This window comes from Panthera pardus, unplaced genomic scaffold (assembly GCF_024362965.1).
Source record: "Panthera pardus isolate Hobbes unplaced genomic scaffold, ASM2436296v1 HiC_scaffold_25, whole genome shotgun sequence".
In the NCBI taxonomy this organism is placed as follows: Eukaryota; Metazoa; Chordata; class Mammalia; order Carnivora; family Felidae; genus Panthera; species Panthera pardus.
In genome coordinates, this window is record NW_026526821.1 from 74,227,835 (window position 1) to 74,244,225 (window position 16,391).

General features: G+C 48.0%; 1 protein-coding gene across 6 annotated transcripts in view; it reads left to right on the forward strand.

Moving 5' to 3' along the window:
* Window positions 1–3,308: 3,308 nt before the first annotated feature.
* The window catches only part of CCDC85A (coiled-coil domain containing 85A), a 201,478-nt gene continuing 188,395 nt past the window's right edge, over window positions 3,309–16,391 (forward strand). For all 6 annotated transcript variants that reach the window (XM_019426815.2, XM_019426901.2, XM_019426967.2 and 3 more), the window contains exons 1-2: window positions 3,309–3,578; window positions 10,194–11,142. In XM_019426815.2, coding sequence (XP_019282360.1) covers window positions 3,312–3,578; window positions 10,194–11,142 — 1,216 coding nt within the window. In that variant the 5' untranslated portion in view covers window positions 3,309–3,311. The remainder of the gene's footprint in view (window positions 3,579–10,193; window positions 11,143–16,391) is intronic.

Genomic DNA, 16,391 nt, shown 5'->3' on the forward strand with positions numbered 1-16,391 from the left:
GCAGAGAGGAGTCTTTTTGATGATATAAGGACAACATACCAACCCTCAACCGAATGTCAGTTATGTGAGAGAAAATAAGTGCCTTCTTTGAGTGACTGTTTTTTGAGTTTTCTGTTTTTAGCAGCCAAGTTCCTGATACCACACAGGACATTAACAACATGAAGCAACATTATTCATTCAATTACTATCCTGAGTCCATGACCAAAATTAGAAACAATAAAACTTCACCAAGGTGATACAGCCCGATAGTTAAGTAGCTGCTAGTGCATATACATTTGTGGTGAAATTTTTCTTTGGTTTCTTGCTTCCTTGATCTCTCAACATAGGTCCGGTCACTCCTTCCAGCCATCTAGATCTGCCTTTGAATAGCCGCATAGGTGTTAAATGTCTGAGAGAGTTAGTGGTGAAGGGTGCTGGTTGTTTGATTTTGAAACAGGACTCTTAAAGAACAAACCTGATGGAGGAAAAAAAAAACAAAACCAAAACCAAAAAAACAAAAAAAACACACAGATGTGGTGGGTGGCTCCCATTTCCAGAAGGTGGGCTGCCCAAATTATCAACCAAGTAGCATTTCTGTAGGTAACTTGATAAAGCACTTCATGTACATTATCTTATTAGCTGCCTGAGGCCCAATAAGGTTAGATGATTTGTTCAAGAAGAATTAACCAGTGACAGAGACAGGACTCATATTTTTCTGACTTGCATTTCTTCCTCTGTGCCAAAAGAAGTCTCAGGACCTGTGTTGAGGAAAGCCTTCTGTGTACATGAGAGAAGGGGAGGGATCAAAGCCAAATTTCAATCGATGTAGTTAAACCCAAGGAAGACTTTATGCAAGATTATGGTAATAGGAAAGGGAGAGAGAGAGAGAGAGAGATGGCGCCTGAACTCCACTCCTCTGGCATAAGAGGCAAGAGGGTTTTTCAGCCCTGGGGTGGGCTACTGGGAAAGTACTGGAGGACACTATTAGTGGGCCAGGGAAGGGAAAGTTGAGTTGGTCGGTATGATTAGACCATTGATGTTTGCTGATTGGCGCTTAGTGAAGTTAGGCTTCTCTCCTTTAAGAGAGATGGGGGGGGGGGGGTGGGGAGCGCTATTTTCCTTGATTATTACATTTCCCAGGATGGCTCCCAGGTCCTGGAGAAGGACATTCCTGGGTGGTGAAACTGGGAGGTGATTTACATCTCAAAGCAGCAGAGAAAGAATTCACAAGGTAAGTGCTATAAGAAAAGGGAGGTCAGGGACCTACATTCTGGAAGAAACAGGTCTAAAGTGTAATCAAGCTAAGGGGAACTTTAAGACCTTCTTCTAGCACCACCTTCCTTTGCTCTGCAGGAAGCTAAATCTCAGAAGTTCCCATGTGATTTTTAAAAGGTGGCAGTTTTATAAAGGAACACACAGTGACCTGTTGGTGGAGGGTCTCAGATTTAAAGCCTCAACCCACCAGGTGGTTATTCCCTCCGCACCCAGGCTTACCAAAGCCCTGTGGGGGTAGTCCCTACGGTTTTCTGGCTCTGTCTCCATCCTGGAGGAGAAAGTATTCATCTAAAATGACATGCCTGGGACCCAATGCATCCACTTCTCAAGGCAAAAAAAACAAAAAACAAAAAACCGAAACAAACCCAAAACCAAAAACAAAACCAAAAATCACTTGCTTTCAGCTTAGGTTCGATTCCATGCAACAAGAGGGTAGAATAGGGGAGTGGGGGTGGGAAGGGGAATTTTGTAGCCCAAAGATTTGACCGGGGGACACAGAATACCCCCTTCTCAAAATTACCATCACAAAAAGCCAAACCAGTAAGAACTGACAGCCCGCTGCAGGAGGAAAATGGAAATCTCCTTGCCAGGCAGTTCGGGCTGCCCTGAGGGGCTGTCCTTTGCTCAGATGGGAGGTGATTGTGCAGACCTTAAAATCCAGGGCTAGGGAAACAGGAGGGGAAGGTATTTTAATTTCCAGTTAAGGCTTTTATGTTTTTCAAATAAAACTTTAAAAGATCCAATACCATCCCCTGAAGCTTCTTCACAAAGTAGTGGATTTTCAGAAAAGACAAAGGCCTGGGGTGGGCGTGGGTGGTCCCTAAAGAGCAGTGCCCCAAGCCTTTCTTTCCCCTTTTCAGAGCACTGGGATTTTCTTAAAGCTTCCTTTCCCATCCTACCCATCTCCCACCTTCCCACACCCCCCACCCCCGCTCTTTCTTTCTTTCTTTCTTTCTTTCTTTCTTTCTTTCTCTTGCCATTGACCTCTTCTTCCATTCTCCAAAGTAGAAACAGACGGTAAGGTCCTCCTGTCTCTCTTCCCTGACCTCCAGTCCTTGGAAATACCACGCGTCTCTCATTTTGGCCCCCTGTTGTTTCTCTTGCCTGGTGACAAGCCTGGCGCTCAGGGGGCGGAGGAAGAAGCTCCTTCCACCACATGGTGGCGCGCGCGAGCCTGCCAGAGCCCGGGTGGCAGAGCTTCTCACGCGTCTCCCGCATCTCGCCCCACCCGCGCCCCGGCGCTGGAGGAGCCGCGCCCCCGGCCTTCCCCGGCGGGATAGCGGGGAGCGCGCCTCGGGAGCCCGGGAGGCGATCTAGCAGCAGCTGCGTCCGGCCCGCGCGGGAGGTGCGGCTGGCTGCAGATGGCCCCGGCTGCAGGCTTCTCCTGCTGCGGGTCCAGCCTTTACCTCGGCGTGGCTCGGCTAGGCTCTGCAAATCCCAGGCTTTCCCGAGCAGCCTAAGGAGCGGCGGCGGGCGCAGCGAAGGCTGCGAGAGGAGCGCGGCAGGCCAGCCGCGCTGAGCCTTCGGGCAGCAGCGGCGGCGTCGCTCGAGCAACCCAGGAGGCGCCGCGGATCCCGGAGCGCCCTAACTCCCCCAGGAGCGCCGTGTAGACGGAGCTGCAGCTGGGCAAGGGGGAGGAAAGTGCGCGCGTGTGTGCGAGAGTGTGGGGGGCGACGGTCTCGAATCCCGGCGGAGGAGAGGGCAGGGGAGTCGGGGCGCGGTCCCTCGGCGTCCCCGCCGCTCGCCGAGGTTTTCCTGCGGCGGCGCCCGCTCCCCGGCGCCCCTCACCATGGACTTGCGCCGAGTTGGGACGCGCCTAGGCAGCAGAGCGCGGGTGACTGCCCGGCCCTGGGGGTGCGCGGGCGCGCGCGCCGGGATGGCGAGGTAGGATGGCCGCTCAGCGCGACCCCTGCCGCCCCAACCCAGCGGCCGCCGGGCGGTGCAGCTGACTCGCCGGAGCGCACAGGGGTGTGGGCGGAGGCGGCCCCGCCGCGCCCGCGCCTTCGGGAGTCGCTTTGCCTCTTCCACCCACTCGGACCTGCCACCGCGCGGATACCATGTCGAAGGCGGCCGGAGGCACAGCGGCGACGGCGGCGGCGGAAAGTTGTCCCCCAGCCTCTGCGGGCCCGTCCGCCGCCGCCGCCGTGGAGGACCTGTCCAAAGTGTCGGACGAGGAGCTGCTGCAGTGGAGCAAGGAGGAGCTGATCCGCAGCCTGCGGCGCGCCGAGGCCGAGAAGGTGAGCGCGATGCTGGACCACAGCAACCTCATCCGCGAGGTGAACCGTCGCCTGCAGCTGCACCTCGGCGAGATCCGCGGGCTCAAGGTGAGCGCGGGGCCGGGCAGGGAGCCGGGCGCCCCGGGGAGGTGGGTCCAGGCAAACTTTCCCTCCCTCCGTCAACAGGTGATCCTCCCCATTCTCCTGGTCAGCACCCCCTGCTCCCCATCCCCAGCCCTTTGGAAACTTTTCCAAACTTTGGAAGCGATTGGTCTCCCCTTCCCTATATAGGGCGAGCCAGTGTCGAGCTCTCACTTGACCTCTGTGGCAGGAGTGGGCGCCGAGGATGCTTAAAAGTAGGGAGGGAGGTGATGGGCATGCAAACCTTTATTTTCCTAGGAAGCCTGGAAAATCAGTGGTTTGGGGAGCCGGGTCACAGTAGGCAAGGGAAAAGGTGAGCGAGGGAGCGAGTCCAGGGCATCTTTGTCCTTGGGAGTCAGCGGTACGGATGCTCAGGAACCACGACTTCTCCAGCAGATGAGGAAAGGGCGCCAATGCTGGGGAGGACTGGCGGGGTGCCTGGGGAAAAGTCGCAGGCGCCACCTTCGGAGCTGGCGTGTGTCATCCAGTGCAGAGGAGCTTAAGCTCTGTCTTCTCATTTTCTACCTGCTCCGGTGCTTTCCTTCCTCTCAGTTTAGATGGCGTCATCCGGGGTCCTGTCCCCCATCCCCCCCGACTTTGATTATAATTTCATCTAGCATTGAAGGGGGCAAGGGGATTTGAAAGGTACCACCCCAAGTGTCAGCCAATGATGTTTTCTTTTTGAAGTAGCCTTCTCTCTTTGCTATTAGGAAAAAAATAATAATAAAATTAAAAAGCAAGAAAAGAACACCAAAACCCCACCAACTTCTTTTCTCCTTGGAGAGCTCTGAGTGTGACAGCAGTGTGCTGGCCAGCCTGGCTGCGGGAGACCCTTGGCCGGGATCCGCCCTGCCAGGGAGCACCGCAAACTTCCTCTCCTCGATGCTTGCACTGGTGCCTCCTGGTATTCCTTCCTCTCATTGTTCAGCTTTTGTTTATAGGAAGCCTGACACAAACGAAAACACTACAGGGACGTCAGGGAGAAAATTCCTGCAGGCACATGCTGTTCTTGTCCCCTTTCCACTCCCACCCCACTTCTCGGGCAGTAGACACTTTCCTAATTACCTCAGGGCTCCAGCTCTGGGATTCTGGGGCCAAAAGGAGTGCAGGGGGCCGATCCCAGATGCTTACCTGGGTGCTGGGCCCGGTGCAGGTGGAGATGGCCTTCTTCCTGGGCCCCAAGTCACTGTCCTATATCCCTAGAGTGGGTGCAGTTAGGAAAATCCCACAGTCAGAAAAATCCCAAGGCTTACACTCTCCTTTGGTTTAATTCATCACTAATGGAGTATTTATTAAGCACCAGACCACACTCTTGGGGGATTAGATGCAGGCTAGCGTGGTGGGAATATCATCTCAGAGGTGGGTGTGCATCCAGAATCCTCATCTGCCAGGACGGTGAGCTTGAGTAGTTAATTTATCAGAACCTCATTTCATTCATCAATAAAATGCAAGTGATAATAACCATCTCCTAGGGGGTTGTGACAATACGTTATGATGATGTAGGGGAAGTTTTACTGGACTTGACTACAAAAATGGTAGATACTGTCATCAGGAAAGGGCATGTGAATGTGTAGCCACGCATCTCCAGGGTTGGGTTTCTTAGGCAAAGCTGGACAAAGGTATAGTTCATAACTCTCCAATTTAATCTGATTCCATGGTTTGAACTATAATGTAACTTGGAAGAGTTTTTAATTAAGTAATTAATCAATTAATTTCCTAAAGATTTGAATAGTATGGCGCATTGACATAATAACTCAGAAATACTTGTAGGTTCTTTTGGGTTGTATGGATTGCCTGTGTGTGTGTGTGTGTGTGTGTGTGTGTGTGTGTGTGTGTGTGTTGGGGGGTGTGCTATGTGTGAGTGGTGGGGGATCCTGGTTTTCATTCTAGTAGCCTCATTTAGAAAAATACCTATTAGGCCAGTTAAAGGCAGTTTCATCCCACCCTCCTGGTGGTCTAGATTCATGACCTGGCTCAAAAAGGCTTTCCTGTGCATCTCCTTATCAAGTTCAGAGAGATGGGGCTGGTTACTTTCTGAACATCCCTGACACCCTAGTGATCCATTAATGTGTTTGCCCGAGTAAATGATATGTGCACTCATTTATTTCAGCTTAACTAGAAGGAAGGATTTTTGGTTTTGTTTTTGGCTCTGATGGTTTGGGTTCTCAGTTGAGGACTGTAAATTTAGGGTAATTAAGGCCACAACACTTCTTTTTTTTTATGCTCCTATCTGTGATCCGCTTTTGCAATTGCATCTAAATATTTTCAAGGCTACTAGATGATACTGCAGCTATAGAGATAGGGAGATGCGAGCACTCATTCTTTTCCTTTGAGGGGCATGAGACTGGGTCCAACCAAGCACTGGCTGACTTGTTTGTGTTTAAACATTTAAGAGGCAGAGCGGGATGGGGCAGCGGAAGGATGAAGGATTTGGAGTCTGACATCTTGGGCACCTGTTAACTTCTCCGAACCTCAGTTTTCTCATCTGCTAAATGGGGATGTTAACTCCACAAAAGGTTTGTCAAGGATTAAATGATACATAGATGAGGTTAAATAGCTTTCTCAAGGTCACATAGATATAAAATGTTTAAAATAGGCTGGCTTTCTTTTCTTTGGGCGAGTTGACATTATGTAGTTAGAGCATGTGATCCTGAAAGGGGTGAAGAAAGGAGATTTTGGTTCTGATGTTATAAGGAATTGGATTCTGAGAACCATATCTATGCACTGCTGTGCACATACCAACACTCAGCTTGCTCTGACTTGGGGTTTCAGGGGACAGGGGGCAGATCTGGGGGCACTGAATCTGTAGATTTGTTATCTGCATCACATAAATGTTCCTCTTTGCTCCCCAACGTACCAATCCCCCTCCCTGTAATGAAGAAAAATAACAGATTAGAACAATTCTTTCACCAAAGATATAGTACTTGAGAGTCTTATGTTTGAAACTTTGAGTGCTATGCCGTAAGGTGGGTTTAATCTTTTAAAAGTCCACTTTAGATAGATGGATAACATCTTGTGGCCAGTGGCAATGTTAAAAGGACACTTCGTGTTTTGAAAAAGAAAGCCCAGATCTTAATGTGGCAGATTTGAAGAAGCTGGCTTATAAGATTATTATCGAATTGGTTGCTTAGCTATTCCACAGAAGGAAAAGGAAATAGCTCAAAATTGTATTCCCAAGACTATTATTTACTCTTGGAAGAAGGAGTGCTGATAAAGAAAATGAAATGGGCCAATACCCCTTCTACCCCAACTGGAATTCTGGGCAGTATATGCCATACTCCATTTGGAAAGGCATTAACTCTATGAAGCTCGTGGTAACATAGGTCCTGTTTATTTCCCAGTTCTGGAGAAATCAGGAGTAGTTGTGTGTAGTCAAAAGGAAGTATTTGCAGTTGGAAGTTCATTTGGAAATGGAAAAGAACATGGCTTGAACTGCCTATGAAATGCCAGGATTCAACTAAATGTAGAATAATTTTTGAAGCTTAGAAAGATTAATTTTTTAGTGTTCTTTTCTCTGAATATCCACAGCTTCTGATTTACCTTAAAGCATCAGTGTCAACAGATCATTTATTCCCTTAAAACCGTAGACTCCAACCTCTCAGGGGCTTACTGAAACAAGAATAAGAAATCCTTTCTCAGTAGCTAGGGCTATATCCTGTTTTGGCCACTGACCTAGGGCTTTAAAAGGTTGGTCAGTCCATAAACATATATTGTTTCCTGTACGCAAGGCACCATGCCAGGCATGTCAACTACACACACAAAAAAGACTTTGGAATGGACTCCGTCCCCCCAGAAGCTAAGACATCTACACTTGAAGAAAAAAATGATGATGCCCAGTAAGTTCTCCAGCTAGTGTCTTACAGGCAGTAAGCAGTGGGTGGGAAAGTTACTTCGTTCATTCATGTATGCCTGTTGCTGCTGCAAGCAGTGGCTGTTCTAGTGCGAGGGGAGACTTGTCAGAGTAATCTCTTCTCTTAGGCAAGTTCATATGTGGAGAAGTTAGATATAATCAGGGTTCATAATTAGCTGATGTAGGTGGAGCTAAAGGTGGAAAGGTGAGAGGAAGCCTTCCCGGCTTGGCCAAAGGGTTTATTCATTTTCCTGGTGAAGGGGAAGTGCTGGGCTGCCGCAGGAGAGACATAACATTAAGGGGGTGATTTTGAAGAGCAGTCTGGCCAAGGAGAGCTTGGATCCGGTGGGCGAGGAAAGCTCGAGGATGGGGCGGACCAAGGCAGGGAGGCCAGGTGGAGGTGTTTGGAAACGGCCAGGCCTGAGGTCAGAAAGTGGCAGTGAGAAGCGAAAGAAGAGACGGGCATCAGAAACACGGAGGCAGAGTAGTCAGGATGCCAAGAGTTAGAATCAGAGTTGGAACCACGCTGCACAAGATCCTTTTCTTCCTCAGGCTTTGAAAATGACTCCCATCTTAGACCTCGAGACTGTTAGGAGGTGCAGGGTGTGGCTGTTTTATAGTTTATTTTCTCACAAGTAGCAGGCGAGCTGTTGGAGCGAATCTGAGTTTAAGGGGATTGAGTGCCCACTCTGAGTGCCTCTAGTTCTGGGTTGGGTGACCAAGTCACAAGACCAGGGGTCTTCCGGCTTTGTAAAGCAGGGGAGATCTTAGGTAGCAGCCCCGTAACTGCCCCCGGTCCATCGCCACCAAACCAATAAGTGTAATAAGTGCCACAGAGGTGAAATCGAAGAGGTGATGGTAATGTACAAGGTGACCTCCTTTAGATAGGGGGGTTGTGGTCAGGGACGGCTTCTTTGGGGAAGTGACTTATGAAGTGAGACCTTTAGGTTGTACAGAAGGTTAGGGGAGTACATTCCAAGTGAAAGAGGGGAAGGGCTTGTTCCTTGGGCCCTGAAACCGGGCCATTGTTGGTGTGGCTCAGTGCATGATGTGGGGGTGGGGGGTAGGTCTCACCCCCTCCGCTGCTGCCATGTGTGCAAGCCGCCATCATCTCCCTCTACCCGGACTAGCCTGGTGGCCTCCTCGTGATCTCTCCTGGCTTTTACCTTATCTTGTTTCCCTTTCTTCTATCCACCGCCCACCTCCATCAGTCTGTTTTCTGTACTGAACTATGGTGGTTCTTTACAAAATGAACCCTATCATGTCACTCCTATCCTCAGGTCTCCAACAATCCAGAGTCCTCGTGGCTGCCAAGGCCCACCATTACCCAGCCGCAACACTCACCCCCTTGGGCCTCATCTCTCTCACCTCCTCTCCCAGCTCTGCCCCCTCGCTCCCTGTGCTTTAGGCACACTGGCCTCACTGTGACGTCAGCCACATGTGTCTCAGGGCAAATACTTGCCCTTCTCTCTGCCTGGGATCATTTTCCCTCAAACATTTGCTCCATCATTTCACCCAGGTCTTTGCTCAAATGTTCTCCTTTGTTGGTGAGGTGCCTTCTCTTAAAGAATAGTATTCTTTAGCCTAGTTTAGTTTTCTGCCCAGCACTTATCACGACATGGTATTGTGCTCTATACTGGCCTTTTGCCAGTCTTTCCCACCAGAATGAAATCTGACATTTGACATCCACCATGGGATGTCAAAGTCTTTGCTGTGGCCACTGATACGTCCCTAGCACCTGGACTGATACCTGGCACATAATAGATGCTTACTAGACACTTGTGACTGAATGAGTGGACCACCATTTTTGCAGGAGAAATAGACCGGGTTAGGAGGATTGGGGGTCTTGGGAGACTTGGATTTTGCACTTTATCCTAAGGGCAGTGAGGTGCTTTTAAGCATGTTATGTATGGGAGTGACAAGACGAGCAAAATGTCAGAGGTAAGGTCCAAAAGACCCATTTAGCTCAGAAGTGAAAGGTGAGGGAGAAGGAGAAGCTGGCATGACCACAGTTCTTAGAAAGGGCAGCAGGATGGGTGGAGGTGGCATTTGCTGAGAGGTGCAATTTGGGGAGGAGAGCTTGGCTATGACACAAGAGCTTGGTGTTGCTTGTGTTTCATATGGAATGCCTGGGAGACATGCAGTGGGTACAGGAAGTAGGGCTTGGGGGTGCAGGATGGAAATGCCACTAGAGGGCAATTGTGCTGGTCCCCTGAGGGAATGGGCCCATTCCTCCCATGTCAAGGGCTGAACACCAGGCAGTGCATATTTGTGCTGATGGAAGGCCTGTTGCCTCAGAGCTTTTAAGCATTTGACCGCTCACAGCAGCCATTTTCTTCCTTGACAGCAGTACAGGGGGTCCTTGGTTTTTACTAGTTTCTTGTTAATTAACTGACTGCTCCCTAAATACTGACGGGATGGCCTTGGGCAAGTGAAGCTTAGTGAGGGCCAGTCGCCCCCTCTGTAAACGAACCATAATAATCATTATCGCCCCAAGTGTTTGGTGACAATTTGATGACAGGATGCAAGTAAGCATTGGGCAGGGGGCATAACCCATGCCCGTTATTGTTATTTTTATGCAAGGCTACAGGTCATCAGCTTCCTCTCCTCTTCTCACCTCCTCCCCTAACATCACAGAGAATCCGCCAATTCCAGTCTCCCTCCCAGCAGGTCTGAGTCTGATGATGCCTCAGATGTGCACCTCCCTTGAATGGTTGTGTCTCTCTCTTCAGGATATCAACCAGAAGCTCCAGGAGGACAACCAGGAGCTGAGAGACCTCTGCTGTTTCCTGGACGATGACCGGCAGAAAGGCAAAAGGGTGTCCCGGGAGTGGCAGAGACTGGGCCGCTACACGGCTGGGGTGATGCACAAGGAAGTGGCCTTATACCTGCAGAAGCTGAAGGAGCTGGAGGTGAAGCAGGAGGAGGTGGTGAAGGAGAACATGGAGCTCAAAGAGCTCTGCGTGCTGCTGGACGAGGAAAAGGGCGCGGGCTGCGCGGGCAGCCGCTGCTCCATCGACAGCCAGGCCAGCCTGTGCCAGCTCACCGCCTCCACCGCGCCCTACGTGCGGGATGTGGGCGACGGCAGCAGCACCTCCAGCACCGGCAGCACCGACAGCCCCGACCACCACAAGCAGCACGCGAGCAGCGGCAGCCCGGAGCACCTGCAGAAGCCCCGGGGCGAGGGCAGCCCAGAGCACTCCAAGCACAGGAGCACCAGCCCCGAGCATCTCCAGAAACCCAGAGCCTCCGGCACCGCGGATCACCCAAAAGCACTCAAAGGACCCAGCCCCGAGCACCACAAACCCTTGTGCAAGGGCAGCCCCGAACAGCAAAGGCACCCACACCCCGGGAGCAGCCCCGAGACGCTGCCCAAGCATGTGCTGAGCGGGAGCCCGGAACACTTTCAGAAGCACAGGCCTGGGGGCAGCCCTGAACATGCCAGGCACAGCGGAGGGAGCCCCGAGCATCTTCAGAAACACGCCCTCGGTGGGAGCCTGGAGCATCTACCCAGACCCAGGGGCACCAGCCCCGAGCACCTCAAACAGCATTATGGGGGGAGCCCTGATCACAAACATGTGGGCGGAGGCAGCGGCGGAGGCAGCAGGGAGGGCACCCTCCGAAGGCAGGCGCAGGAGGACGTGTCACCCCATCACCGGAGTGTCTACAGTGGCATGAACGGTGGGTCAGTACGTGCCGGGGAGCTGCCTTGGCTGGGACAGCTCAGTAGAGAGTTATGAACCGTGAAGGGCTTTCCAGCCACATTAGGAAGTGCAGGCGCTGGACGGGGATGGGCTGGGGAGAGGAGTCTCGCTGTCTTTCTTCCCTTCCATTTGTTGTAGTTTGTACAGTTATCAGTCAAATAAGCCTGGAGAAGAACAGAGGATGAGGAGTTAGGGGAAGGAGAGGAATAATAATTCCATGGGACCCTGAGTGGTCAGGAGGAGATGTGTGCCTATTGAAGATAAACAGAGAACCAAGCTAAGGTTCTTCCATCTTGAACTTGAATGTTTTTCTGGTTGTGTGCAGTTTCCTACTGGGGTTCTCATCCAGCCGCTGACCCAGAGTGGTTTTGAATCCAGTTAACAGCTTATGTGCATAAATAAATGAGTATTTATTATGAAAAACAATAACATTGAAAAAGAAATACAGTGTCCCCAAACAGGCTTGGGGCCATGTTTTCTGAATGCCTATAGATCTTACTTTACCTGGAGAATTTTTTTCCTGTTGGTTGCATGAGAAACACATCAAATGATTTCCCTCCATGCTCTAAAATCTCCCACCCCTGCCAGACTCCCCTAAACGTACTTTGAATAGCATGCTCTTTTACACTGTGAGGTGGCCTCCCCAATTTTTTAAACGTTCCTCTTTAAAAGGTACTGATGTATTTAGACTCTCCTTTGGTTTTCAAAGTGTAACATCCACTGCATTTGCAGAGGTGGCTCTAAACCTGACCCTAAACCTTTTTGGAAGAGGTTTCATTTTCTGCATCGTGGTTCCAGAATCACTTTGAATTCCAGAGAGGAAAAAAAAAATCGTTTCTGAAAACAAACACACAAACAAATAAAACCAAAATGTCCTCCCAATCCTTTTATGTTACTTATGGTTGAGTTAGAACTAAAATGTTTGGTTTTATAAACTGTGGGGTTTTTTTCATCCAAAATACCTGAGGTTTTTTGCTTTATTTGAAAGCTGCTACAGAGTCTCCGTGCAGTGAGCTCTGAGCAGTGGTGGACGTGGCCAATGCTAGCAGTGACATGAAGAGGTAAATTTTCAATACTGTACCTGGGGATTTACCTGTTGGATCCCATTTTATCCTAATCCTTTTCTCCTAGTGCTGAAAATTGAGTCCTGAAGCTTGGCTTCTAATGCGTCCAGTGTTCTTTTAAGTGCAAATGGAATGGAAAGCGTGGGGAAGATGAAATGCTGCTGCTTTCTGGGTTGGGTTGTAAGGTGGAAGCTGGGAGAAGCCACCTCTGGGTGCTGAGGCCTCCTGGCTGGCCGGCCAGGGCTCTTACTCTATAAGTTGCGCCTTCCCCTCACTCTTTCCAGGACCGACCCAGATGCTGCCCTGATTGTTGTGGGCAGCCTCGGCTGTGCACTTCTCACAAGAGATGAAAGTAATTTAAAAAGTAATTTAAAAAGTAATTTAAAAATATCTTAGTTGTGTTACCGTGGTGAGGTGAGCCATTGGCCAGTAAGCTTGTCTTCAGGGAGTAATGGGTTAATGGGAAGGTCAAGTTAATGGCTTTTCCGTTTCTCAATTACTTTTTAATGAGCATGAGAAGTAAACATGTGCACTATTTTAGGGAAACTCTGTATCTTGACCCTCTCCCCCCCCACCCCCCCAATTACTTGGGGGCAGGTAGTTCACTTAGGAAACAATTCTTTTCTTTCCCAGTGTGCTCTTTTAAATAAAGAATTCCTCTAGTTTAATGAAGGCACGATTTAACTCACAAGAAGAGGTTTCAGGTGCAATTTTTAAGCAATGCCTTGCATAAAGTAAGGTATATTTCTAGATGTGGATGACATCACACCATGGTTTATTATTGCCTGGATTCATTTAAACTTCATGGTCCGGCAAATGATTTTTAATATTTAACCATTTTATTTAGTTAAAAATTTGATGTGACATAGATGCAGTATTTAGAGTAACACTGTATTTAATTCTTATGTTTACTTCAGGTTTTCTCATTCTTGTGTGAGTTATCTTCTGACAATTGATATCCTTACCAAAGTATATTTGTAGTGCATTTGCATTGCATTTTTATTTCAATAATTAGTTGGAAAATAAGTGGCACATTGAGATGTTTATGGATCGTCAGCCTATAAACTTGGGCATTGGTAGCTTGAATTTATCCTGCTGTTACAAATTAATTTTTGATATGGATGGTAAGACATGACTTTTCATATTCTTAATCCCTGCACACTTTGGTTGAATCATTGGCATAGAAACAAGTAGGAACCATTCACAAGATAAATCCCAAATTGCAGATCTGCTGAGTCATTTATAGAGTCATTCTGTTTGGAGTTGGTGTGAGATAATGAGTGTTTTGGGTGAGCACTTGTGATGAGGTTCTGGGGTGGTGGGGAGTTCCCCAGCCAAGGGCCAAGAAAGAATTCTTGAAGACATCTTTGGTGCAAAAAGGGGATTTTATTAAAGCACAGGGACAGGGCCCGTGGGCAAGAAAGAGCTGCACTGGAGTTGTGAAGAGTGACTGGTTATTATACTATGGAGTTGGAGACGGAAAGGCAAATGGAAAATTTCCAAAGAGATATTCGTATGCTAAAGAAGACTCAAGGATACTGGAGGCCTAGCTATTGTCAAGCTAAGGTTGTTTTTCCCTCTAGCAAAACATTAACATTAAGACAGTAGGGAGTTCCTGGAGCAATGTTCTACTCTATATTTGCCTCAAGTATTTGCTGCAGGTTATAAAGAAATATAATTTTACCTGTCATTTCCTTCTTGCCTTTGTTCCCCAAATCACTATGGAAAGGTGATGTGAGGGCTCCTGGAAACTGAGTCTACAGGTTTCTGGAGATTAGACTATTGATAAGATTGCCTTTTTTCTTGTAATTACTAAGATATTTGTAAACTGATGGAGACCCATGTCCTGCATGACTGTGATCTTTATCAGTTAACCATTTGTTTTCTTTCCTTTCCTTTGTTCTTGGGCAGCCAGGACTGCCTGAGGAATATCACACATATGCCACCTGGGGGGAGGGATGTGCTAACTTGCACTCTGCCTTTAGCCTGCATTATGCTCCTTTATCACTTGCATGTTTTTGAAGAAAAAGTAGTAGGTGAAAGCAGGTGGGAAGTGTGTCTTCATTATGGCAGAATGAAACCGAAATGAAACATAATGCAGAATGTTGTCCTACTTGTAACCTTCCCTCCAAAAGACACACATACACGTGCTAATGGAACATCAGTGAAAACAATTACTGTACTGTTTTATTTAACAGTGCCTTGGACGTCTTTACATCTTATTACAAACTCAGTGAACCCAGTAGTTGATGAACTTGGTATCCAAGAGGTTCCTTTGGTTAAGACAATTAATTTAAATTCCAACTGGATTCAAAAATGAATTTGGGGATTTTTCCTCTCTTAAAATTATCCAAGACTATATAGCCGTGTTTAAATTAGATGATTGAAAAACAACAAAAGCAAAGACAAAAAAATACCTCATGAATGCATTTACTTTTTTAGAAGTTCTTTATTATTCAACTGTTTCTTTTCAATTTGCAGAGAATTCCATGCACAAAGAGGAAGTAGATTCAACACGATTACATGTAGACATTAAGGCATTTGTCTATTCATTTTGGTTATTTGCTGTGTACCAGATTTGTAATTAAAGTAATTGTAGAGCCACTTTTATCTAGACCTGTACACACATGGATAGCCTTCTTGCGAATGGGGGCGTTCACTTCCCTGATCCCATTGAAATCCAAGGTTGGGTGTCAAACTTTCTTAGGTGAAAATGTTCCCTTCCACAATGAAACCAAGTGGTTTTGCTTCCAGTTATCAGCTGGCAGATCTTTGCTTTTGAATAGGTAGTTTCTTGGCCTAAGTCATGGTTGTTGTGGATGATTCAGGGTCCTTCCAGCAATAGCTGTTTGTTGTTGACTTTCCAGGCAAAGATGATTCTGATGCTCAGAAGCCCATACAAGTAGTTCACCTCTTGGGCATTATGAATTCAGCTGAAAAAGTAATAAAGATAGTTTTATTTTAATTCTAGGGGCATGTATTGCTGGTTATCAACAACTGAGAAGGAATGAAGAATCGGTCCTCTGTTGTTTACTGTCTTCTAAAAAAATTGCATAATTATCCTGGTGGGTCTTGTTTACTTTGTGGTCTTAGGGCACATTTCAGTGAACAGTACTCATGCTCTCCTTCAACAACAGCCTGGTCAATGAGAGCACCCCCAAGGAAACTGTTCATTTGTGTTGGGCAGGGTCCATTTAGAACTACCCTCAGCCTTGCTGGATGGAGAGTCAGGGTTGTGGTCTCCCTCCTGAAACCTTCTTAAGGGCATCCTAACTTCTTTTGTGAGGATATCTCTAGAGAGAGAGAGCAGACTATTTCTCCCTGTTTCTCCACCAGTTCTTTCTCTAGAGCAGGGCTTCTCAACAGCGATACCATTCACATTGGGACCCCGGATCATTCCTTGTTGCAGTGGGCTGTCTTCTGTATTTCAGGAGGTTTAGCAGCCTTCTGGGCTCTACCCACAAGCATCCCCCTGTCATGACAGTCAAAGAAGTCTCCAGACCCCGGGGGATAGGGAGTCAGTCAAATTGCCCCTGATTCAAAACTACTCCTTCAGAGAAAGCAGTGTTTTTCAATCTAGCCGCAGATTACAATCACTGTGGTAGCTTTGCAAAATTACCAGTGCATGGGCCCCACTTCCACATGCATATTGAATTGGTCTGCCCTGTGTCTGGATACATTGCAAGAAGAGCTTCTCAGGTGATTCTAATGAGTAGACCAGGTGAAAACCGTTGCCCTGGGCGAGTGTGTGTTGTATAAGAGGGGTGTGTGAGTGTGAGTGTGGAAGTCAAAGTGAGAATGAGAGAGAGCGAGAGAAGTGATGAAGAGCTCAAGTTTTTTGGGAATAAGAAAGTTAGCATCTTTCCTTCCTTTGTTGAATTTGGGGATTGAGAAGGACTGACCCCAGCCGGTTCTGTAAAACTTCATCCCCTCCACTCTCAAAGTTCTCAGGTATGGTTGGGGTATGGGTTGAAAATTTGTGGTTCTGGTGGATGAGATTATTAGGTTAGTTTGGGGAGACTCTGGCATCTGAGTAGTTCAGAACCACTTTTTAAAGCCTTCACATCCAAACTGAAAGAGAAGCACATGGATTTCTAACCCTTGTATAGTGGAAGCCGATGGTGCATGTAGATCACGCAATGCCTGCAGTGCTAATGAATAT